Source organism: Oncorhynchus mykiss, chromosome 3, assembly GCF_057628025.1.
Source record: "Oncorhynchus mykiss isolate SJ-2025 chromosome 3, ASM5762802v1, whole genome shotgun sequence".
Lineage (NCBI taxonomy): Eukaryota > Metazoa > Chordata > Actinopteri > Salmoniformes > Salmonidae > Oncorhynchus > Oncorhynchus mykiss.
Window position 1 is genome coordinate 60,079,982 of NC_143024.1, and position 25,671 is coordinate 60,105,652.

Consider the following 25,671-nt stretch of genomic DNA (forward strand, 5'->3'; position numbering starts at 1 on the left):
TCCTATCGGTTTCCTTTAGTAGTGGTATCTTTGCCGCAATTTGACCATGAAGGCCTGATTTATGTAGTCTCCTCTGGGGCGGCAGGGTAGCCTAGTAACCGGAAGGTTGCAAGTCCAAATCCCCGAGCTGACAAGGTACAAATCTGTTGTTCTGCCACTGAACAGGCAGTTAACCCACTGTTCCTAGGCCATCATTGAAAGTAAGAATTTGTTCTTAACTGACTTGCCTAGTTAAATAAAGATAAAAAATAAAAAAAATTAAAAAGTTGCTGTAGAAGCATTTATTTGCGCTGCAATTTCTGAGGTGCAGTTAACTCAAATGAACGTATCCTCTGTAGCAGAGGTAACTCTGGCTCTTCCTTTCCTGTGGCGGTCCTCATGTGAGCCAGTTTCATCATAGCGCTTGATGGTTTTTGCAACTGCACTTGAAGAAACTTTCAAAGTACTTGTCTTCAAGTAATGATGGACTGTCGTTTCTCTTTGCTTATTTTAGCTGTTCTTGGACTTGGTCTTTTACCAAATAGGGCTAACTTCTGTATACCACCTCTACCTTGTCACAACACAACTGACGCAAACGCATTAAGGAAAGAAACTCCACAAATTAACTTTTAACAAGGTACACCTGTTAAATGAAATGCATTCCAGGTGACTACGTCATGAATCTGGTTGAGAGAATGCCAAGAGTATGCAAAGCTTTCAAGGCAAAACGTGGCTACTTTGAAGAATCTAAAATATAACACTTTTTTGGTTACTACATGATTCCATATGTGTTATGTGTTTTGATTTCTTCACTTATTATTCTACAATGTAGAAAATAGTAAAAATATAGAAAAACCCTGAAATGAGTAGGTGTGTCAACTTTTGATTGGTACTGTATGTCAGTCACTCAGTCAAAACAGAAAAAAATGGAAGGGTGGTGACGAAAAAGTTAGAGACCAAAAAGGGCTCAAGGTCGACGCTGCTCAATGTTTGAAATTAACCCGATTTATTTGCTAAAACTTCTGGTTCTGCTGGTCTGAGTGATTTGTCTGTGTCTGTAAGAAATGACAGATCATCATCTGCACTGGTGCAGTAGAGGTAGGAATAAAACAGAGAAAAACACTCACGCACACTGACACAGATTATGTAGCCAGTTAGGCCTAATATCTTCCTGTCTATTTCATACCCTACTACAGTAGGCTAATTAGGGAAGGGGGATTCGGGGGACCATTTAAACACTAGGCTACTAGCAATATAGCCTAACAAGTCAGATTGGCTTTTATAACACATAGGAAAGGCAATAGTCATCTACTAGACCTTTATACAATGCTTTTTACTAAACACAAGTCACCAGGTATATCAATAAAAGGTCCATTTGGGGACTGTCTGGGTATTTTAATTGTTTTAACAATGTTTATTCACTTCTGAATGCGCAGTCTCTTCAGCTCAGCAAGTGAGTTTATAAGGTGCTGTTAAGTCCTGCCCATCTCTCGCTTATTTCATTCGATGGATGGCTCATCACTTGTTGGCAGAAAGAAACGCATAAACGCGCGGCCCTGTCAAACGAAGCACAACGCTGGAAATCTATCCGCATCAACTAATCCCGGCATCGTTCTTTGACAAACCCAGAAGGTTGTATATTGAATTCAACAGAAGAAAACAAAGGGAGAGAGAGAGAAACTGCCAGTTCCTACAGCCAAAACATTAAGGAACTTGCAGTCTTTCTCTCTCTCTCTGTTATACACCCATATGCTCTTTTGTCTCCAGAACAGCCTGAATTATTCGGGGCGTGGAAAAATTGCTCAGTTGGTGTCACGGACCAAGCCTGTACCAGGAAAACATTCCCCACACCATTACACCACCCGCCTGTACTGTTGACAGCAGGCAGGATTGGGCCATTAACTCATGTTGCTTACGACAAATCCTGACTCTGGAATCAGCATGACGCACCAGGAATCGGGATTCGGACCAGGCAACTCCTCAATTGTCCAGTGATGGTGATCAAGTGCCCACTGGACGAGATGCCGTTCTGCGCCGTTATTTGCCTGTTTGAGGCCCGCCTGTTAGCTGGAACGATCTCTCATCAACAAGCGGATTTCGCCCACAGGACTGCCACTGACTGGATGTTTTTTGTTTGTTGCACCATTCTCGGTAAATGAGTGAAAAGCCCAGGAGACAGGCCATTTCTGAGATTCTGGAACTGGCGCGCTTGGCACCGACGATAATACCACGTTCAAAGTTTCTTTAGGTCACTATTATCAGAAATTAGTGTTACCAGCGTTTCAACTACAGTGCAACTAGCATGTCATCTACAACAATATAAATGCAATATTTTCATGAATGTATATATACACACACACGTGTTTATCTTGTGGCTAATTCTCAATATGTAACAATTATACAACTGAAATCAGACATTTGTTTGCTTCTTTTATTTAGCTTCCTTTATAAAACATGACAGTTCATGACATGCATTACTATTTAAATGCACTGTTCTCCCTCTATTTTAAAAGAAACGTTGTATGAAACGCATTGTTAACATGTCTTGGTTATTTTTAACTTGTTTCAAAGCACAGTACATCTTGTTTCATTATTATCGTACTGGTGAAACCTGTCTGTACAAATTGCTGCATGATTACAGTACCATTTCCAAAACGAAGCAACAAAACAGTACATGACGTAGGTCATAGTTTTGTTGTTTACATCAATATTCAACCATTCCCGGTGCTGCACATGGTTTACCTGAATCTTAAAAAAAAAGACTATAAAACATTAAATGTCAATGTACAACAATTCAGATTTTGATCAATAAAAATCACAATATGATACTGTATTTCTATCTTACACTTTGTGGTTTAAATCTAAAAATAGGTCTAGATTCAATCCGTAGTGCCAAAGTTCAGCTCTGCAGTGTGCTTGAAATTTAAAAAGGTAATTTCCGATTGAGCCGGCATATGCAGCGTTTGCCGTGAATGAAGTCTCCACTAAAACGGGAACATTCCCTTTAAATGTCAATTGGGCAACAAAGTGGAACTTCGGCAATAAGCATTGAATCCGGCCCTTAGTCAAATATATCTTCTGTGGCTCTTGCTATAACAACAGAGAGCAGTTTTACATGTATTGACTCAAATGCAATCAATACAATTCAAAGTAATGTACAGTGCAGGCTAGTGAAGCACATTGTTGTGCATGCTCTCTTCTTACAGCGGTCACAGTCCAGCTTAAACAACATGCAACCACTTTGCATTCTCTGCTACTCATACCTCTAAAATATAGATTTTTTTTATCATAATTTGTTTTAGAAAAATACCTGAATTCCTTGAGATGTGAAAAAAATAACGAGCAACAGCTTAGTTTACCCAGGAGATGACCAAGGCCAGAGGACCACTGTAGCCTACATACTACATTTCCCATCATGCCTTGCCTACAACCTGATAGTAGTGATCCCCTCCTACTGACAAATGACCAGGTTCAGCTTAACTGTGCCAATAATGCACAAATATTATGGCTATACCACACTGGTCATTCTATTCGCATGGTGTGAACTGAGTCAAATATCCACTCTCGCTCTACGGATCCAACAGTTTGCTACGGTAGAAGATGTTCATTCCCATAGAAAGTTGTAACGAGCAAGTAAGCCGATACACAATGCAAACATGATCAGCTCCACATTATATACAGTACATTAACTGAAGTTTGGACTCCACATGAGTCATTGCGGTGTTTGTGATTTGTCTCCACACACGGGCTAACATACAGGATCAACCAATGGGCTCGCAGTAGAGCCCTCTCGGTGACATCAAGTCTACAGTAGATGCACTTTATCCAACACCTGTGGTCACTTCCCACTGAAGTCATTTTACCATCTTGATTTACATTTGGTTGAATTGTCAACTAATGTGAATGCAACAACAAAAAAACTCACATCAATTGATTTAGGTAAAAAGTTGGGTGAAAAAAAACTGAAATTCCTTAACGTTGATGACTATTTGCAAATCCAATCAGTATTCCACAATGATTCAACGGCATCACACAGATGTTTTGTTGTCGTTGTTGAAATGACATGGAAACAATGTTGATTCAAACTAGTTTTGCCCAGTGGGTTGTGACACAGAATATTCATCTATTTCACATCCTAACACCTCTAATTCATATTTTATTGAAAAACAAAGTCATTACAAAGACCGATTACCATGTTTGTCTCCAAGAGGATGGGTTCTAGTGGGTGATTATAACAGTGGTTTCAGCTGGCTTATGTCTGGCCATGTTCTCTGTGTCTCCTGTCCAAGGCACGATAGGGAGGGAGGGCTGCATGGGTGGTTGGTTCTCTGGAGAGGCCCTGGCTGTGATTAAGGTGCCTCTGTATGTATTGGGCCCTGGGAGACCCCTGGCCCCTCAAAGGGTGATCCTGGCACAGTGGTGTTTGAGTTTGCAGGGCAGCACGCCCCGGTTGAGCTGGTAGAACTCCACTAGCTGGATCAGATCAGTGAAGCGGGTGTGACCGTCGTCCAGACTGTAGAACAGATCGCCCTCGTCATCCACCTAACACACACACAAGCTTGAGCATGTCATCTAAAAGACAAGAGATACATATATACCAAAACAAGGGGTAATACTCACCGGTAAGATCTGAAAGTGTTTGATTCTCTGTGTGTGGCACAGTGACAGTACAAATGTCTTGGGGTTGCTTTGGCTGTCCCTTAGAAGAAATACTCTGAAAAACAAAAGAAAAATCTCAGTTTCTTCAGGAACACCTTGGGACAATTTTTTTAACGGTATTTCTGACCGTTTGAAAAAAAGAAAAGTGTAGGGAGGAAAATACAAAAGCTACACTGAACAAAAATGTTAAATGAAACATGTAAAGTGTTGGTCCCATCTCTCATGAGCTGAAATATAAAGATCCCAGAAATGTTCCATATGCACAAAAATGTTATGCACACATTTTTTACATTCCAGTTAGTGAGCATTTCTCCTTTGCCAAGACAATCCATCCGCCTGACAGGTGTGGCATATCGAGAAGCTGATTAAACAGCATGATCATTACACAGGTGCACCTTGTGCTGGTGACAACAAAAGGCCACTAAAATGCGCAGTTTTGTCACACAACGCCACAGATGTATCATGTTTTGAGGGAGCGTGCATTTGGCATGCTGACTTCAGGAATGTCCACCAGAGTGATTGCCAGAAAATGGAATGTACATTTCTCTACCATAAGCCACCCTCAACGTCATTTTAGAGAATTTGGCAGTACGTCCAACTGGCCTCATAACCGCAGACCACGTGTATGGTGTTGTGTGGGCAAATGGTTTGCTGATGTCAACTTTGTGAACAGAGATGCGGTGGTGGTTGGCTTAAGGTATGGGCAAGCATAAGCTACGGACAACGAACAGAATTACATTTTATCGATGGCAATTTGAATGCACAGAGATACCGTGACGAGATCCTGAGGCCCATTGTCGTGCCATTCATCTGCCTCCATCACCTCATGTTTCAGCATGATAATGCACAGTCCCATGTCACAAGGATCTGTACACAATTCCTGGATGCTGAAAATGTCCCAGTTCATCCATGACCTGCATACTCACCAGACTTGTCACCCATTGAGCATGTTTTGAATGTTCTGGATCGACATGTACGACAGCGTGTTCCAGTTCCCGCCAATACCCAGCAACTTCGCACAGCCACTGAAGAGGACTGGGACAAGATTCCACAGGCCAATCAACAGCCTGATCAATACTATGCGAAGGAGATGAGGCAAATGGTGGTCACATCACACACCTTTTCTGATCATCGCTGCTACTTTATTTTTTAAAGGTGTCTGTGGCCAACAGATTCCCTCATGTGAAATCCATAGATTAGGGAGGGCCTAATTAATTTAAAATCGACTGATTTCTTTTGAAATCGTTGCATGTTGCGTTGCTATTTTTTGTTCAGTATATTTACGGTTCTTTGCGACAAAACACATAGAAAAGTGTCTGATGCTGCTCACCCATCAATTAGACCTTGTTGAGTGATTAAGCGATGTGCCTCATCTCTGGACAGTTTGCTCTGGAACCAGGGCTGGGCCATATGGAGGGCTGCAAAACACACAGGGCGACCATGGTGAATGTCATTAGGCACCAAATGGAGGAAAACATAGCACCTTTTTCTTTCTTCGACGAGTGTGTATCTAAAACCTAAAAGGGTTCTTCGGCTGTCCCCATAAGAGAAACCTTTGAAGACCCCTTTTTAGTTCCAGGTAGAACCCTTTACACAAACGATTGGCGTATTCGGCGCATGTGACAGATAAAATTTGATTTGACGCCGGAAGGGAGTAGACACTGGTGGCTGAGTCATTAAATTAGCTACTTGTAGAATCTTTGCATTGTAATTTAATATTGTAATAATATATCTGCAGTTATAGTGGAATAATAGTGTTTCACAATATTTTTTTCACCCCAAAATTATTTTGGGCCAATACAAAATCGTATTCTAAAATACAGACTTTCTATTTGACAACAAAAGCCAAACCGGCTTCTGGGGAAAACGGCACCCTCCCTCTCATCGGCGTCACGAAGAGGCATGGTCATCTCCTCCTCGATCACATTGAACAAAAGCAGACTGGGGAAAGCGGGCAATGTAGAAGTCGCGCTGTTATATCGTGGTTGCTAAAATTCTACACTCGTCGCTGAATTACAGTTTGTTTTCTCACATAGTGTCGGGAATCATTGTATCTTTTCAAAAACAAAAAATATAGTTTTTACAGCTGTTTGGTCCATGCTATCCGTTAACCCTAATGATTTAAAAATGTCAATTTCAACGGGGTAAGGTTAGGGTTTAGGATAGGGACATCAAGGATTCTGGACTGCACTAACCTCTTCACCATGTTACAGGAAAAATGGGATGCGGGGGAGGGGGGGGGGGGGTTGTTTGAAATACAGCATAGGTGTTGTTACAATTCACCTCGCTTCCACATGGTTGATACATTCTACATGTAGCACCTTTAAGTCCAGTGTATCTGGTCAGTAGGGATGTGACTGCATTCCGGGGAGTTGCTGCCTGCATGGTAAAAAAAAAAAACTTCTACTAACCTATGTTTGACATGGGACTCTGGGAGGTGGATGGGCTTCCATGGGAGCTCAGACGGTGGCAGCTTTTCCTCTGAAGGGAAGGAGAGGAGGAGTTCCAAGTATCACACGCTTGGACTATTTTCACATGGGTGCATCATCATTTCACACCTTATACACATTTTGGGCATTGACAAAGCATCTGTTGTCAGGTATTCAGTCATGGTAAAATAATCCTTTAAGCACTATTGCAGGACCAGTGTGTCTAGTGTGTCATGCTGAGTAGAGAGAAATTATGTCAGAGAGAGAACCAAATGGCCTACCCTCCATGAGAGCCCCTCCTCCACGGCTACGGACAGCGCCTCCGATGGGTTCTCGATCACCCGGCTCTTGTGTCCCGAGAAGTCCATGGCCACCAAGGAGTTCTCGGAGATACTTCTCTGGAAATATATGTTTGAGGTAGTATATATTATTACGAGTATACAGTGTAAGTATACAGTGTTGAAATACGTGAACAGACGGTGAGTGAAAGGTTATAGGAGAAGCACATTCATGCTTTCTGTGTGTGGTATTATGCTGCCATCTAGTGTCTGAGAAGTGTGACTTGAGTATAATTTCTAGATGATTCCGAGCAGAATGGGCTCAAGTGACTGGAGATTAGAGTGGATGTGAATAGAATGACACACGAGCACATAAATAAATCACACACACACAAAATATTTCTTATCAGGATTAGGATTGCTATGTTGTTGTTGCTTTGCTATGTTGTCGTCTTAGGTCTCTCTTTATGTAGTGTTGTCTCTCTTGTTGTAATGTGTGTTTTGTCCTATATTTATTTATTTTAATCCCAGGCCCCCGTCCCCGCAGGAGGCCTTTTGCCTTTTGATAGGCCGTCATTGTAAATAAGAATTTGTTCTTAACTGACCTACCTAGTTAAATATACATTAAAAAAATAAAACAATTCGTGAGTGAGAAGCCATTAAAAAAAATCACCATGATTTGCCTCTATCACTCCCCTAACCTCAGGAAAGGGAAAGAGGGATACCACCTAGTCAGTTGTACAACTGAATTCATTCAACTGAAATGTGTCTGAGTCAGAGAGGTGCGGGGGGGGGGGGCTGCCATAATCGACATCCACAATTTCGGCACCTGGGGAACAGTGGGTTAGTTGTAACAAAGTGGCTAGTGTTTACTTTAAGGTAAAAACATTTGAATCCTTCTTAGAGACTCTTCTCCGGTCCATTCGGACGATGTAAATATAAATTCTGGAGTTCCTGGACATCACTGTGCAAACAAACCGATTGCTCCTTTCCTTGACATGTCTCAGTTTTCAGTTCGGTTCTGTTAAGATCGAATTCAGTTTTCAGTTCGGTTCTGTTAAGATCGAATTCTTTGTCCGGCAGTCTAGCGGTGTGCTAGTGGCGTGCTGTGCTCTAGGCCAGGGGTACTCAACTACTATTTGAGAAGGTTCAGTGACACAAATGTCCTAGGTGGCAAAGGTCCAGATGGATATCGTCCCTTATCGGCGCTGTGGTACAGCCGCAGTAACAAACATGGTCGTCTACGAATTAGGAAACATGTTATATATATAAGATAAACATTAAACCTGTGCAACATTGCAGCAACGTCGCTGAAGAACAAAAAGTGGTTGCATAATTGTCTATGCAAAAAGTGCACTGTGAACAATTGTACATGGGCCTTGAATAAAAAACAAAGCGCATGTTTTCTGGAGAACAAAGGAGAGTTTAACAAAAAGGATCATCTGAAAGCACATAATGTCTCTGTGGGCCGTGCAATATTCATGTAGAAGTCAGTCTGGGCCTTGCCCTTGCATCAATGAGAGAAATTACACTTGGTCTCCTCACAATGTTTTGAACTTTGGCACAAAATGGTGTGAGAGCAACTCTTGAGACGCTGGTGCCGTTGTTCATTGGTGAGCCTGGAGCGGTATTTGTTTTTAATAAAGTTAATTGTGGAGAAAGCTGATTGACAGCTGTATGTGGAGCCAAACATGGTCAGGATGTATAGTGACAGTTTCTTGAGAACAGGGACATCAGCTGCAGGCACCATCTTTCCCCAGAAAGTAACAGGGTCACAGTCACCAGTCTGCTCCTTCAAAGGCACATTTTCTTGCAGCTCAATCAACTCCATTTGCAGTGAGACAACGTCACATTTGTGACCAAGAAGGGGTTCTGCAGCAGCAGTTCTCTCCCAACAATGAAGTCATCAAAGCCAGCCTTGAAGTTATCCATCAGCTTCTGGAGGAAATCAACATGGTTAGGGAACATCTTTGTCTCCCTGCGTTTGCACCAGAAGATCAGGGAAGTGGACAAGTTCTCCCTGGAGATCATTCTTGAAAAGCTCCAATTTCTTCTGGAAAGCCCGGACTGCTGTTATCATATCACATCACACACTGTGTTGTGCCATCCCTGCAGCTTAACATTCAGTTGATAGAGGTGTGATGTAATGTCTGTCAAAAATGCATCTGTTCCCATCTTCTCCTAATCTTCCAAAAACTGAGTTGCCTTGTCACTCTTTTGCTCTGATAACAAAGCCTTGATTTCCTTCCGAATGGCCCAAAAGCGTCCAAAACCCTGCCTTTGCTGAGTCACCTGACATTGTTGTGCAGTCGTAAGTCAGCAAAACTGACATGGGCTTCTGTCAGAAAGCCTCGTAGCAGGCAGTGTTGTAGGGATGATGTTGCTCTCAAAAAGATCAGTTTCATCATCGTTGTCATGACCTCAGAATACTCTTTCCCCAGACTGGCACACAGAACAGATTGATGGATGATGCAGTGGTATGATGTCAGGTCAGGGTGGTCCCCCAGTCCCCTTCCTCTTCCTATCATGGCTGGATCTGTGATGGAGACCACAGACTTCAGATCTCTCCTGCTTTTTGTCAGCATCCCTTTGATGACCTCATGGGATATCCTCTCCCCGTGTGTGTGCGTGTGCTTCTAGATTTGATAAGCCCAACAGCTCCCCACAGAATTATACAATCTGACAAACAGCAGAAGCTGGGCATTATCAGTGTCATCTGTTGATTCATCCATAGCTAATGGTATATTCTGAATGGCCTCATCAAGTTGTGAAGTCAAATCTTCAGCTAATATTTCGGTTCTCCTCATTGCTGTGGAATCTGACAGTGGGATCTGTTTGATATTTTCTCTGAGCTCATCTTTTTTTAAAAACATTATTTTTTTTTTTATCTTCGAGCAAGGTGTCCGCAACTTCACACATGCATTATTTTACCATCTCAGCGTCTGAAATGGTTTGTGTTGTGTTTTCCCAAAACCGGGAATTGTCCGGGAATTGACAAGGACTTTGTTGGACCTCTCATATTGGAATTTTAGTTGGTTAATCTTATTTGTTCTCACCTCTGTGTTCAGAGGATACGTTTGATCTAAATTACTATGCCAGGTTTCATAATGGCGCTTAACATTGGCACTTTTCAGGAGGGCTACGGACTCACTGCATATCAAGCACATTGGTTTTGTGCTAGTTGCGGGGAGAATAAATACATACTGTTCCGTCCACTTGTCTTTGATTATATGGTTTTCAGCACCAGGTTTTTTTTTTTTAACAAGCCATATTAACAAAGATACTGGTAACTAAGCTCCCATCCATGATATTAACAGTTGAGCCGCAGTAAAATCTTTCTGCCTGCTTGTCCCAAGGTTCCACAGAGGATATTTGGATTGATGTTATTGGGTAAGACGCGGCCTCTTGTATTTGCATATAACCACGCGATTGGATTAGGCAGGGCACTTGTTGAAGTGGCCGTTGTTTTTGAGAGAAAGAGAGGATGCTGAGTTAGCGGTCGATACGCCCGGTAGATTTTTTAAAAAGCTTTCAAAAGTTATTGATTTACTTTATATAACAAATTACGACGTTGTCCGGTCCGTATTGACCCTTCACTGGGTCCGGAGACGGACGGCGATCCGCCAGTTGAGTTTGGCTGCTCTAGGCTGTAGCGGCTGTACGGCAGGGTAAAGGAGATTAAGCAGCGCCATGACCCCTCTACAGTATATCCTGTACCCTAACCTAATATACTCCCCAAGCATGTTCTCAGAAGCTGGGTTAGTCTAGGTGTGCATCCCAAATGGCACCCTTTCTCCAATTATAGTACACTACTTTTGACCACAAGTGCACTACTGTACATAGAGAATCGGGTGCCATTTGAGATGCATCTTAGCCCTTCCCTTTGCAGCGCTGAGCTCAGGGTCCCAGACCCATGCCTGGACACTCTGTGCATTCCTCTGACAGCAAAGTAGAAGTGACGAGGTGTTAAGTCTGAGAGCAGCTGATCTCGGGTTATTTTTAGAGGAGCCAGGCTCCTCGAACATGTTCCAGTGCCCAAAATAGAACATGTGTTTACACATACAGAATTACTGGAATTTGAGGGGGAAACACTTTCATTTTAGACTATTCTAGAAGATCACTCCGGCATGAATAGTAGACTGTGTGTCCTGGGTCATGTGCTTTAAAACGGTGTACCGGCACATTGGTATTTACACACCACTTACCATAGGTGAAGTTTTCTGTTTCTGGTGTGGTTGAATGAAGTTTTGGTACAGCTGCAACCCATACTGCAACACAAAAAACAGTAGGTGAGAACGTTGTTCAGTAGGCACCGATCAGACACGATGAGGCATGGATGGACGGCATACAGTAAGTAGTCAGTTGGGGGTCAGGAAAGACCACACTACTAGAGTTGTGCTGACTTTGGAGATCTGTAGACACTTGACAGAGGTTACATCCCCAATGGCACCCTGTTCCCTACATAGTGCACCACTATGACCCCTATGGGCCCTGGTCAACGGTGGTGCACTATATAGGGAATAGGGTGTACATTTGGGACGCACACAGACAGAGGATGTGATAAGGGGGCAGCATGGTGACTACCTTAAAGAGGCGCATGGCAGTGACCCAGCAGGTTCTGGTCTGCTCATCATCTGCACACAACAGCTTGAGGTCTCGGGGAGAGCCATGCTTAGTAGACTGGAGTGGAGGATCATCATGAAGAGAAAGCATGGGTTTATCAAACAGAACTCGGAAATGACTTTCCTTTCCTTAATTGCGCCTGATGGGATAAAGAGTTCCATTGAATAACTTAACATTGTAAAACACCAAAGTATAGGTTTATAGATAGAAAATGCAAAAGTACCTTGACACAGAAGCCATAGTCCGTCGGCGCTCCGTGTAGCTTTTTCGCCGATAGTAACGTGTAGACGTCGCCGTCACTGAACTCGGCAATAAACTGAAGATGCCTCGGTTCCTGTGAAGAGAGAACAAGAAACGTCTCAAATCTCCACATGCCTTTCAGTGTTCATTATTGTGTTTATGTCACATCACACCCCCCATTGCAACCAGGGCTTCTTCTTGCATTCCACTGTAGAGTAGCCTCAAGTCCCATTACAAATCCAACTATGTGAGGGATCGGGGTAGAAATGTGAACAATGCAGGGGTGCCCAGGGTTGAGGACAGATGCTAAGCAAGTGCCCTGGTCCATGATGATCACAGACTAAAAGTGATCGTTGTTTTAGCTGCAGACTCCTTCGAGCTGAGACAAGGTTGGCACACTTCAACATAGTCAAGCAAATAGTATTGCCCTATCCATTACACTGTAGGTGTGGCTAGTATGTATATTAGGTGTTAAAGATAGGACCAAATATGTGACAAAGTGATAGTAGCTTTATTAATACTGTAAGCATACTGTCAGGGAGCCAAATGAGGAGCACAAAGCAAACCATTGTTGAAACTATGTGACTGCGACACAACATTCTCACTTCCCTGTTGCACAGTGTCAAGCACAGGTACAGTCAGGTCCATAATTATTGGCAACCTTGATGAAGATTAGCAAAAAAGACTGTATAAAATAAATAATCTATTTCTGAGCAATTGCATTATAAAAAAACTTTATAATTTCAACCCAAAATGTTTTTGCATACAATTTAGCTCAGTATTTGTATTATTTATTTTATAGAGTATTTTTTGCCCATCTTTATCGAGGTTAGAATAATTATGGACTTGACTGTAGGTATAGTTGTCTGTGTATGTGTTGACCGACTTGCAATGTCTATGACATCAACCAAAATTGTAGCCAAACCCAATATACTCTTGAGCATAAATCACATGATATCAAACTAAAGGAATTAAATCAAATCCAACTTCTGTTACTAATTGGATTGCCTATATTGGAGATTGCAAACCCGGGTCATTTTGTGCTTCTAGTCTAAAGAACAGCTCTTCTGTAGTTGGGAGAGGGGGAAGTGGTTAGCTTGGCACAGTGCTGTGCTGTGCAGGTCTAAGATTCACCTGTCATCCGTGGGTGTTGAGGGCTCAGTCCTTGGCAGTGGCATGCCATCTGACCTGAGGGAAAGCTAGCTCAACCAGTTCCACAGAGCAGCCAGGGAACAATAGAGCTAGCTACTCCCCTACTGTACACCACACCACGCTGGCAAATTGACACAGGCTTCTCACATGAACCCATACAGCAGCAGGTAAAACAACAGTTCTCTCCTTAAACCTACTTGCTTTTTTTTTGTTGCAAAAACACTACTTTTTAACCCTTTTTGAAGGAAATCTTTGTCATTCATATTGTAATTCATTAAAGGCCATGTTTCATTGAAGTCTGGAAAGACACGAGGACAGTTACTTTAACATTGAAACATTTATAGACTACACACTTCTAGAACAAATGTTATTGACTGACCTTTGATGTCCCCTTGTTGGAGAAGTAGAGACCTGACCGTCTCAAGACAAAGTAGAACTTTTTCCAAGACTTCCTGCCTTGTTCTTTGGCATGGAGGTGCCCATGGATCTCTGGACAAGTGCTTGAGTTGAGAAATGTCTGTCGGACAGAAAGAAAAATAGTCCTTAAATAGTGTAGCAGCAACACTGAGGGGACGGTTTCCCGGACACAGACTTTAAAGTGAAGCAACAAGTAGAATGTTGCTTAATAGATACCTGTATTAGCTGAGAATGGTTCATAATCCCATTGGTTTCACTTGATAAGGACACCATGTGATCTGGGAAAAAATCCTATCAATATGAAAACAACATCAGTCATTCACACACACACACACACGAGCTATCCATTACTGGGTCAGCTGAGTGCATTTAGAAAACAGGAGGTGTAATGTACTAATTAGTTCAAAATTGTTTTGCAAATCACATCCTGGTCTTACCAGCGGTTTATTGAAGAATTCATATTTGGCATAGTTCTTCCGAAAATATAGGCGACTGTCTGTGTCCATGCCCCAGCCGGACAGCACCTCCATCACAGATTCATGGTCTTCTATGGTTCTTTCTGGTCAAAACAAGAGAAAGAAATGTCAACGTAGAAACCACAAAAGACACACAAAAAAAAGAGGGAAAATGAGAAAGATAGTTAGTAAAATATACAGTATCCAACAAAGTTCCTCCTCACAATACCATATAGTCAAACATTAAGGTTTAGAATAAAGTTATCAGACGTTCAAACATATAATCGTGATCATACAGTACACAACAGTACACAACACACATAACACACAACAATACAGTACACATAACAGTACAAAATACAGTACACACAACAATACACAATACAGTACACACAACAGTACACATAACAATACATAATACAGTACAAATAACAGTACACAACAGTACACATAAGTGGTTATAGCTGTTCAGATTCATAACAGTAATATAAACTGGTTTAGTGCCCAGGGCCCACATACAGTACACAATACAGTGGTTATAGCTGTTCAGATTCATAACAGTAATATAAACTGGTTTAGTGCCCAGGGCCCACATACAGTACAATAAGGCCTGCGTCAGAGCAGGGCATGTGCTTTGCTACCTCTAAAACGGTGCAGATTGATTATTAACCCTTTAATTAGAGATAGATTAATACACAGCTTTAATGTGGGAGTTACAGTACGACTGTAAGACGTATTATCAAACATTACTCAGATGAATATTAACTGTTACAATGGAAAGCAGTCGTCTGGACACTGGAACACTGCACAGCCGTTTGAGTCAAGGCAAGGTGGTGGTTATGCTGGTCAGGATGGTTTGTGCTGTTTGTACTGTTTCCAAACTTCGCATCTGCACTGTTCAAGTAAATCTGATTTTGTCAACATTTTTGGGGGAAATTGTTAAAAGTCGTACTTGCATGCATAAAGTTGTATGGTTTAACTTCACAATCATTGTTTTTTGTTTGGCATAATATACGTGTCAGCAGCATTCTGTTACCGTGGAATTGCTCAGCAAGGTCTATCTAGTATCTTTAGTGGCCTATTTTCACAAATGTATTCATTAGGAATCCCATTTCATGTCTGAAAAGCAGCATTTCATCTCAACACGAGCACCGCATTAAGTGCTGAGAGGCTTTACAAAAAATATTACATTACAGTACCAGTCAAAAGTCAGGACACACCTTTATTGTGACTATTTTCTACATTGTAAAATAATAGTGAAGACCTCAAAACTATGAAATAACACATATGGAATCATGTAGTAATCAAAAAAAATGTTAAACAAATCAAAATATATTTTAGATTTGTGATTCATCAAAGTAGGTATGTCCAAACTTTTGACTGATACTGTCATTTCAGCAGCACTTTATGACAAACTCAGTCAAAGCAGATGCACTTCAACTAAATTGTACAAGAGGAGCACAAGCTTTATTTGGCTTGACCAAGATGATGAGTGAATCGGGCCACATATCATTATAGGAGGTTCTAAGGGCTCTTAAAAATGTTAAGAGGAACTGATGTGTGGGTGTCCCAAATGGGAACCTATGCCCTATATAGTACACTGCCTTTAACCAGAGCCCTATGGGCCTTAGTCACAAGTAGTGCACTATAAAGAGAATAAGGTGCAATTTGGGACAGAGCCTGTATACGTCCTGTGTACGTCCTGTGTAGCTCAGCTGGTAGAGCATGGTGCTTGCAACGCCAGGATTGTGGGTTCAATTCCACGGGGGACCAGTACGGAGAAGAAGAAAAAAGTATGAAAATGTAATCAGTCACTGCTTACTGTAAGTTGCTCTGGAATAGAGAGAACTGTATCTGTAAATGTATCTGCACCGGAAAACAGTGTGTGTCAGTATGATAACATGGAAAAACAGATGCTGAGGGTTGTAGAATAATGTTTCCCAGGTTTTCCAGAAATCCCGGTTACTAGAATATTTCCAGAATTAGGAGTGAAAAAGCAGGACATCCAGGAATCTCCCAGCCTGGGAATTTTGGAACCCTAGTTCTTTACAGTTTGACTTTATAATACCAACATATACAGTGCATTTGGAAAGTATTCAGACCCCTTGACCTTTTCCACATTTTGTTACGTTACAGCCTTCAATCTACACACAATATCCCATAAAGAAAAATCAAAACAGGTTTATACATTTTTGCAAATGTACTATAAAAAAACAATAATTCAATATCACATTTACATAAGTATTCAGACCCGTTACTCTACTACGCCAGGTCGCAGTTATAAATGAGAACTTGTTCTCAACTAGCCTACCTGGTTAAATAAAGGTTAAATAAATAAAAATAACAATAAAACTGTTGTAAAACTGTTGTAGCACCTATGGCAGCTACCTCGAGTCTTCTTGGGTATGACGCGACAAGCTTGGCACACCTGTATTTTGGGAATTTCCGTGAATTATTCTCAGCAGATCCTCTCAAGCTCTGTCAGGTTGGATGGGCTCAGGAGCAGGTTTTCATCAAGGACCTCTCCCTAGAGGAGAGGGAGAGGTCCTTGATGAAAACCTGCTCCTGAGCGTTCAGGACCTCAGACTGGGGTCCTGAAAACAACCCTAAGCACACAGCCAAGACAACGCAGGCCTGGCTTCAGGTCGTTTCTGAATGTTCTTGAGTGGCCCAGCTAGAGCCCGGACTTGAACCCAGTCGAACATCTCTGGCGAGACCTAAAAATAGCTGTGCAGCGACGCTCCCCATCCAATATATATCTCTTAAAATAAAGTGATACCCAGTTGACTTAAATCTGCTGGAAAATCTATGGCTGTCTAGCCATAATCCCCAACATCTTGACAGAGCTTGAAGAATTCAGAAAATAATAATGGGCAAATATTGCCCATTTCCACAGGGATGGTGCCAGGTTTCATCAGACCAGATAATCTGGTTTGTTATGGTCTGAGAGTCCTTTAGGTGACTTTTTGGCAAACTCCAAGCGGGCTGTCATGTGCCTTTTACTGAGGAGTGACTACCGTCTGGCAACTCTACCATTAAGGCCTGATTGGTGGAGTGCTGCAGAGATGGTTGTCCTTCTGGAAGGTTCTCCCATCTCCACAGAGGAATTCTGGAGCTCGGTCAAAGTGACCATTGAATTCTTGGTCACCTCCCTGACCAAGGCCTTTCTCCCCCGATTGCTCAGTTTGGCTGGGCGGCCAACTCTAGGAAGAGTCTTGGTGGTTCCAAACTTCTTCCATTTAAGAATTATGGAGGCCATTGTGTTCTTGGGGGCCTTCAAATGCTGCAGAATGTTTTTGGTACCCTTCCCCAGATCTGTGCCTCAACAGAATCCTGTCTCGGAGTTCTATGGACAATTTCTTTGACCTCATGGCTTGGTTGTTGCACTGACATGCAGTGTCTGTGGGACCTTATATACACAGGTGTGCCTTTTCAATTGAATTTCTGACAGGTGGACTCCAGTTGCAGAAACATTAAGAATGATCAATGGAACCTGTTTTCGCTTTGTTATTATGGGGTATTATCTATTGTGTGTAGATTGATGAGAATTTAAATGTAATCCATTTTAAAATAAGGCTGTAATGTAACAAAATGTAGAAAAAGGGAATGGGTCTGAATACTTCCTGAATGCAATGATTCATCATCATCATCATCATCATCAGGAAAAAAAAATACTCTACAAGAATAGAAGAGAAGACACATTTAGCTGACATTTTGACTCATTTCCAAAGTACTACAATAACTTTGACTGGTTAATTTAGGTTTTCATTCGTCTAGAATTACCAGATGTTCCCGTAACGACATACTGGGTAGTGGAATTATTCATTTCTCAATTATCATTCATCTCAACAAAAAAAAAAAATGTGTATTCCAAATTAAAAGCAGAAGAGAAGAGACTCAGAGGAACAAACTTTAAGACACACTTTACTAAACTGGTTGAATGAGAAGAGCACATTTCCAGCTAAATCAATGCTTAAATACTAATGAACAGAACGGATGGGTAAGTTATGCAATCTAAGTGTGAAGAATGCTGCTGAGAAATGGTTAGAAGATAGAAGACGAGTCACTTTTGCTGCACAATTCAGTGTTTGTTGACCAACTTGTGGTACCAAAGAGCAGAATCACACGGGTGTGCCACAGAAAGAGTCTACACGTGTCTCTGCAATATCGAAGCGTTTAAAATATATATATATATATATATATATATATATATTAGAAATTAAATAACTTCGATATAGTCGTAGCATAAGTACTCAGCTCCATGAGTCAACACGTTAGAAACACATTGAACAGCAACTACAGCTGTACGTCTTCTTGGTTAAATCTGTAGGAGCTTTGCATACCTGGACTGTGCAATATTTGCCCATTATTATTTTCTGAATTCTTCAAGCTCTGTCAAGATGTTGGGGATTATGGCTAGACAGCCATAGATTTTCCAGCAGATTTAAGTCAAAACTGGGTATCACTTTATTTTAAGAGATATATATTAGTCACTAATTAGTAGTTTATAAGTGTGTGTATAAGCAGCTAAGAAGGTATTTATTCTGTGTTATTAGTCATGTATTAGGCCTTAAATATTTTATATTCAAACGTTATAAGTCTAATTACTGGTCAATCATTGATAACTTCATTGTTAGACATAAATACACATTAGTCGTTAATTAAGTTAAGCAAGTTACACAAGAAACAGGCTTTTAGTAAGCCGTCTCAATATGGGACTGATAAAGTCATAGCACTGTACCTTAAAATGTGCTCCCTGCTCTGAATTGTGGCCACATTTTTACTTGAAAAATATTCTTTACAGAAATGACCTCATTGGACAGAAAGGGGCACACATACCAACATAATGTATATGCCATACAGAAAACATTCCAGTCAACATGATGTAAACAACAAAACTTGCAAATATTTGAGTGTTGGCTGTATGGCGTATATTATGTATTATGAAACACAAAGGAGCACACCTCCCCACACCCATGAGCAACACCATATATTGTTGGCCTGAAACTGAGAATATGTGTAGTTTCATTAGATAAGAAATTGATTCATATTAATGCCACACATTCAAGGTCGGGATTCAATCTGATCGCACAATGTTGACAATGCGCCTTTTAAAGGGATAGTTAAGAGATTTTGGCAATGACGCCCTTTATCTACTCCCCCAGAGTCCGATGAACACAGGGGTTGGAACCAAAATTGTTTTCCAATCATTTCGTTCTGAACAGAACCACTCTTTTCTTTAGTTCCGTTCCACTGTTTCGACCAGCAGAACAAAGTTCTGAAAAGGTGAAGGTTTATATTGTTTCTTTCTGTTCCTTTTTTAACCTGTGAAATCAATTATTATTATTAATTGTTTTACATTGAGTTCATTAAATGACTTCACCAATCAGTGCGGATAGAGCAGGCAAGCTAGTTGTTTACACGCATAATGGACAAACAAGTGTAGCCTGTGGCGCAAGATGCGACTGACATTTTGCTGGTGGGGAGAGAGCGAGAGAGGGTTGAGGAGAAGGCTTGAAGCACTGGCATATTGCTATGACATGCATTATCTGAATTAGGTCCACATAATTAAACCTAGGAGGAGTGGCTTCTATGAAGGAACGTTGAATGTCCTTTAAGCTAGCAAGCTAACAAACTTGAGCTAGCTAGATAACAAGCTTGTGTGTGCAGAGCGGCGCCAGAATTGAAAACACCTTTACCTTTTTGTAGTTAATAAATCCAACGTGAAACTTGATAACTAGGACTATATTATCCTTAACTAGCATTGAAAAAGTGAATCCATTCTTCTCTAGCTAATAGACCCAGTGGGTTTTGCGACGGGTATACAGAGATGACTAGTTTACAGAGTAGTATAGAGTGCAGTGATGTGTCTATAAAGGAACAGTGGTGGCAAATCTGATGGCTGAATGGTAAAGACCATCTAGCCGCTCCAGAGCACCCTTACCTGCCAATCTATAAATTACATCTCCGTTTAAAAGTTTTTATTTTAATTTGAAATTTTACCCCCCTTTTTTTGTGGTATCCAATTGTTAGTAGTTACTATCTAGTCTCATCGCTACAACTCCCTTATGGGCTCGGGAGAGACGAAGGTCGAAAGCCATGCGTCCTCCGAAACACAACCCAACCAAGCCGCACTGCTTCTTAACACAGCGCGCATCAAACCGGAAGCCAGCCGCACCAATGTGTCGGAGGAAACACCGTGCACTTGGCGAACTGGTTAGCATGCACTGCACCCGGCCCGCCACAGGAGTCGCTAATGCACGATGAGACAAGGATATCCCTACCGGCCAAACCCTCCCTAACCCGGATGACGCTAGGCCAATTGTGAGTCGCCCCATGGACGTCCTGGTCGCGGCCCGGCTGTGACAGAGCCTGGGCTCAAACCCAGGGTCTCTGGTGGCACAACTAGCACTGCGATGCAGCGCCTTAAGCCTCCCGGGTGGCGCAGTGGTCTATCTCCGTAGTCTTTATGTAGGCCGTAATTGTAAATAAACATTTGTCCTTAACCGACTTGCCTAGTTAAATAAAGGTTAAATCAAATAAATAAAAGTCTAGCATGGGTAGGATGGTCATCTGAATCAGGGTTAGTTTGGTAGCCGGGGATGAAAGAGGAGCGATTATGATAGAGGAAAACAAGTCCAGATTTAACTTTAGCCTGCAGCTTTGGTAAGTGCGGAGAGAAGGACAGTGTACCATCTAGCCATACTTCCAAGTACTTGTATGAGGTGACTACCTCAAGCTCTAAACCCTCAGATATAGTAATAACACCTGTGGGGAGAGGGGCATTCTTCTAACCAAACCACATGACCTTTGTTTTGGCGGTGTTCAGAACAAGGTTAAAGGCAGAGAAAGCTTGTTTGACACTAATAAAGCTTTGTTGTAGAGGGTTTAACGCAACATCCGGGGAGGGGGCAGCGTAGTATAAGACTATCATCTGCATATAAATGGAAGAGAGCGCTTCCTACTGCTTGAGCTATGTTGATTTAAATTGAGAAGAGCGTGGGGCCTAGGATCAAGCCTTGGGGTACTCACTTGGTGACAGGCAATGGCTGATATAGCAGATATTCTGACTTTATACACTGCACTCTTTGAGAGAGGTAGTTCGCAAACCAGGCCAAAGACACCTCAGACACACCAATACTCCTTAGCCGGCCCACAAGAAAGGAATGGTCTACCGTATCAAAAGCTTTGGCCAAGTCAATAAAAATAGCAGCACAACATATGCTTAGAATCAAGGGCAATGGTGACATAATTTAGGACTTAAGGTTGCAGTGACACATTCATAACCTGAGCGAAAACCAGATTGCATACCCAAGAGAATACTATAGACGTCAAGAAAGCCAGTCAGTTGATGATTGACAAGTTATTCCAACACATTTGATAAACAGGGCAAAATAGAAATTGGCCTATAACAGTTAGGATCAGCTTGTTTTCCCCCTTTAAATAAAAGACACACCGTGGCTGCCTTCCAAGCAATGGGAACCTCCCCAGAGAGGAGAGAAAGGTTAAAAAGGTCAGAGATAGGTCAGATGATAGCGGCAGGAACCTTAAGGGTCTAAACCCTCAGCAGCCTCCACTGCCCTGAACCAGTTCCAACCCCTAGTGTCCAGTATGAAGGAAGTTAGCTTTAGTAACTAGCATTAGCACAATGACTGGAAGTCTACAGGAAAGGCTAGCATTAAATTACCTGTAAAAGTAAAGCATGCTGTAATGCACGATCAGATTGAATCCCAGCACAAGTCAACGTTTTACGTAAATAATTAGTCACCAAACATCCATAGATACACTTGCCACGAGTGCTAATATTATGGTAATTCTGATTTAAAAAGACACTATGCACTATGGAAGTTTAGATGCTAATTGTTTATGTGAAATGTTTCACTTGATTTGTTGGCTATATGTCATAATTTATGTGGGGAGGTGTGCCTCTTCTGTCCCAAAAAAATGCTGAAACTAAACATGTGGCCACACTTCAGAATAGGGAACACATTGTAAGGTACTATGTATGTCCTTATTAGTCCCATATTGAGACAGCTTACGAAGAGTATGTTTCTGGTGTAAAGTGCTATTAATTAACAACTAACATGTCTTTATTATGGCTAACAATTAAGTTATTAATGATTGACCAGTAATATATGCCTTGTGTTTGAATAAGAAAATACTTAATTAAGGTATAATACATGAGTAATAACAAGGAAATACCTTATTAGTTTCTTACATACACAATTATAAACTACCAGTGTCACATGTTTAACTTAAAATAAAGTGTTACCCAAAATGGTAACTTGGCCTTTTAGGAACAGTCACCGTCTTCTTGGTAAGCAACTTCAGTGTTGATTTGGCCTTGTGTTGTAGATTATTGTCCTGCTGAAAGGGGAACTCCTCTTCCAGTCTCTGGTGTAAAGCAGACAAGCAGGTTTTCCTCTAAGATTTTGCATGTGCTTAGCTCCATCCTGTTTCATTTTATCCTGAAAAACTACCCAGTATTTGCTGATGTCAAGCATACCCATACCATGATGCAGCCACCACCATGTTTGAAAATCAAGAGGCAGTTACTCAGTGATGTGTTGTGTTCGATTTGCACCAAACATTCAGCTCTGCATTTAGGCAAAAAGTGTATTCCTTTGCTGTACCTTTCTTCTTCTTCAGTATTACTTAAGTGCCTTTTTGAATACAAGATGCATGTTCTCTATACTTGTATTATTCTGTTCACTCTGTCATTTAGGTCACTACAATGTTGTTAATCCATCCTCAGTTTTCTACCATCACATTGAACTCTCTAGCTGTTTTAAAATCACCAGTGGCCTCATGGTAACATCCCTGAGCAGTTTCATTCCTGTCCTGCAGCTCAGTTCAGAAGGACGACTGTATCTGTGATGTGTCTGGGTGGTTTCATTTATAAAAAAATCGACAGCATAATTGTTAACTTGACCATGCTTAAAGAGATATTCAATGTCTGATTTGTTCTGGTTAGCCATGTACCTATCACTGCCCTTCTTTATGAGGTTTTCAAAAAGCTCCCTGGTCTTTGTAGTTGAATCGGTGCTCGAAATTCAATACTTGACGGAGGGATCTTACAGATGTTGTATAAATGGGGGACAGAGGAAGGGATGGTCATTAAAAAAAAAAAAAAAAAACACACTGTCAACCACTATTATTTCACACAGAGTGAGTCCATGTAATTCATGTGATTTTTCTAAGGCCACATTTTCCTCCTGAACTAATTTAGGATTGCCTAAATACTTATGCCACGACAATATTTTAGTCGTTGCACAAACAAACTTCCACCTTGACATAAGAGTATTTTGTGTACATTGTTGACAAAACATGACCATTACATCCATTTGAATCCCCCTTTTGTAACACAATAACATGTCAAGAAATCAAAAGGGGTCTGAATACTTTTGCAAGGCACTGCAATCAGGTATAATGTATGTTTATATATGTGGAGGAATGTGTCGATTAGATACCGACGTGACTTTCTTAATTGCCTCTGATGGGATAAATAAAGATGTACTGCATTGACATTTTTACCTATGCCTGGATGAGAGAGCTGCTCAAACAGAGTCCAGCTGTGGTCGTCAATGCAATGATTCTTCATGACAAACAACTGGCAGATGTCCCGGGCTGTGATGTCAGTGGGAACCTCTACTGCTCGACTGGTATTGTCCTCATTATACACTTTGATTACCTGCAGTGAAGAAAGAAAAAAAAAACACATTGACACGAACTACATCTTGTATGATATAAAATATATACATTAAATATATAAATAACATTTACATATATCAAATGCACATCGAAACGTTACAAATAACCAACAAGGCAAGAAATAAGGGTAGGGAGGCGTAATTTCAAATGCATAGGATTTTCAAAATGTTCTCCAAGCCACACAACAGCACCAAATTCTCCCAGAAGTTAGTAAATGTGTCCATAACAAAGTACTGAACTACTGCTCCAATTATCTTTCTTCTTTTTCCATTCACAACAGTTATGTTACAGTTCTGCATTAAAAATAGCACAGAGAAACTCAACAAAAACAACAAATAAGTTACTAACAAATCCATTCTAACATCACAACTTACCCCTCTGTTGGGAGACAAGCAAACGTGTGAATTTGAGCCAACTCTGCAGCCTATGTAGGGCTGAGTGCAAAGCATTGTAAACCAGGCTTTTAGTGAGGAACATGGAAACATGCACCAGACAGGCAGACAGCGCAGAGCTGAGCAGAACAAAAAAAAAAAGCAGAGCAGCGAGTCAGTGTCAGCTGGGAAGCGAAAAGCAGAGCTCTCCCTCGCTCTCTTTACTGCAGTGGAGCTGAACTGAGCTAATTAGAAAGAGCTGCCTCTGATCACAGCGTTTTCCTGACTCCACAGATATATGTCACCGAGGCTCTGGCCCAATCACCTGCCACCTTTTCCTCAAGTAAAAAGAGACCAGGATCAGCCTGCTCTGCTCCACACACCCCAGGAGGAGGAGGAGGAAGGAGGAGGAGAAAAGAGTCACAAGGCTCGCCCCCACCTCCCTATTCACACAGCCATGGCAAGTCGAGTTCTTAGCATAAAGCCCTGCATGAGCTCAAAAGCAATTACAAAAGGTGCTAGTTAAATGTAATGCTAGTTGGGTCAACTCTGTCTAAAGTTGACAGGGGTGGGCGGGGAGCGGGGGAGGGAGAGAGGCACAGTAAAGATCAGCTGGCTGCCTCTGTGTGCTTGGGTCTTGGTTTAAGGCGGATCGGTTGGGCAGGACGCTCCAGCCCTCTTTTGTGGAGAGAAAGGAGGTCACAGTGCTCCAGCAGCGCTGGGGTTAGTGCCCTTAAGGAGCCCGCAGCGAATCACAACCTTCAGCTATGACATCACCCCACAATGAAGTAGACGATCTAGTGATTAAATCAGGTCGGTGCCGAGATTTACAAGACAAAAAAAATAAAATAAAAAGGATTTCCCTTTGTAGGTACCTAACAAAAGCTAAAGGGACTGCATTACTGGGATTACTTTAACAGCCAAATGTCCCCTTAGTGGGTGGCCTGTACAGTACAGACAGACAAGCTAATGATAATGAGACACTGTAGTCATCTTGTACATTGCAGCAACTCTTAGGTCACTCACATTAGAAAGCTGAGGACAGTAATAATCAAAAAGCCCAGTGTACTTACTGTACTGTACACACCATTACAATGCTTGAAATGCATTTCCAGTGGTAGAAATGACAACAGGAAAAAGAGATGGAGTGTGAAGGAGCCTAAAAATCAGGCTGTGGAAATAGCATCTAGGCAGGATTCCAGTTGTGTCCCTCTGTGGAAGTCACTTCCTGAGAATTTGCCAAATCAAATCTCTAAAAAAAGATTGTGTTTCATGAGTAACAGGGCAGGGTTTGTCAGGGGGCGATGAAGCTTTAAGTGCATTACTCCGGCTGTGACGGTCATAAAAAAATGACAAA

At 41.6% G+C, this 25,671-nt stretch overlaps 1 protein-coding gene and 1 pseudogene across 25 annotated transcripts in view; both read right to left on the reverse strand.

The window, feature by feature from the left end:
- Positions 1-2,396: 2,396 nt before the first annotated feature.
- grb14 (growth factor receptor bound protein 14) overlaps positions 2,397-25,671 on the reverse strand; it is a 46,118-nt gene continuing 22,843 nt past the window's right edge. For 19 of the 25 annotated variants that reach the window (XM_021597097.3, XM_090229719.1, XM_090229715.1 and 16 more), the window contains 12 exons: positions 23,767-23,923; positions 14,215-14,336; positions 13,994-14,068; positions 13,740-13,877; positions 12,192-12,302; positions 11,930-12,025; positions 11,551-11,613; positions 7,349-7,465; positions 7,050-7,119; positions 5,969-6,056; positions 4,600-4,693; positions 2,397-4,521 (listed from right to left, as the gene is read on the reverse strand). In XM_021597097.3, the coding sequence (XP_021452772.1) occupies positions 4,375-4,521; positions 4,600-4,693; positions 5,969-6,056; positions 7,050-7,119; positions 7,349-7,465; positions 11,551-11,613; positions 11,930-12,025; positions 12,192-12,302; positions 13,740-13,877; positions 13,994-14,068; positions 14,215-14,336; positions 23,767-23,923 (1,278 nt within the window). In that variant the 3' untranslated portion in view covers positions 2,397-4,374. Of the gene's footprint in view, positions 4,522-4,599; positions 4,694-5,968; positions 6,057-7,049; positions 7,120-7,348; positions 7,466-11,550; positions 11,614-11,929; positions 12,026-12,191; positions 12,303-13,739; positions 13,878-13,993; positions 14,069-14,214; positions 14,337-22,504; positions 22,627-23,766; positions 23,924-24,317; positions 25,018-25,671 lie in introns of those variants that run through there. The other 6 variants (XM_090229727.1, XM_090229723.1, XM_090229725.1 and 3 more) reach the window with 3 other exon arrangements.
- LOC149984625 (general transcription factor II-I repeat domain-containing protein 2A-like) lies at positions 9,041-10,038 on the reverse strand (annotated as a pseudogene).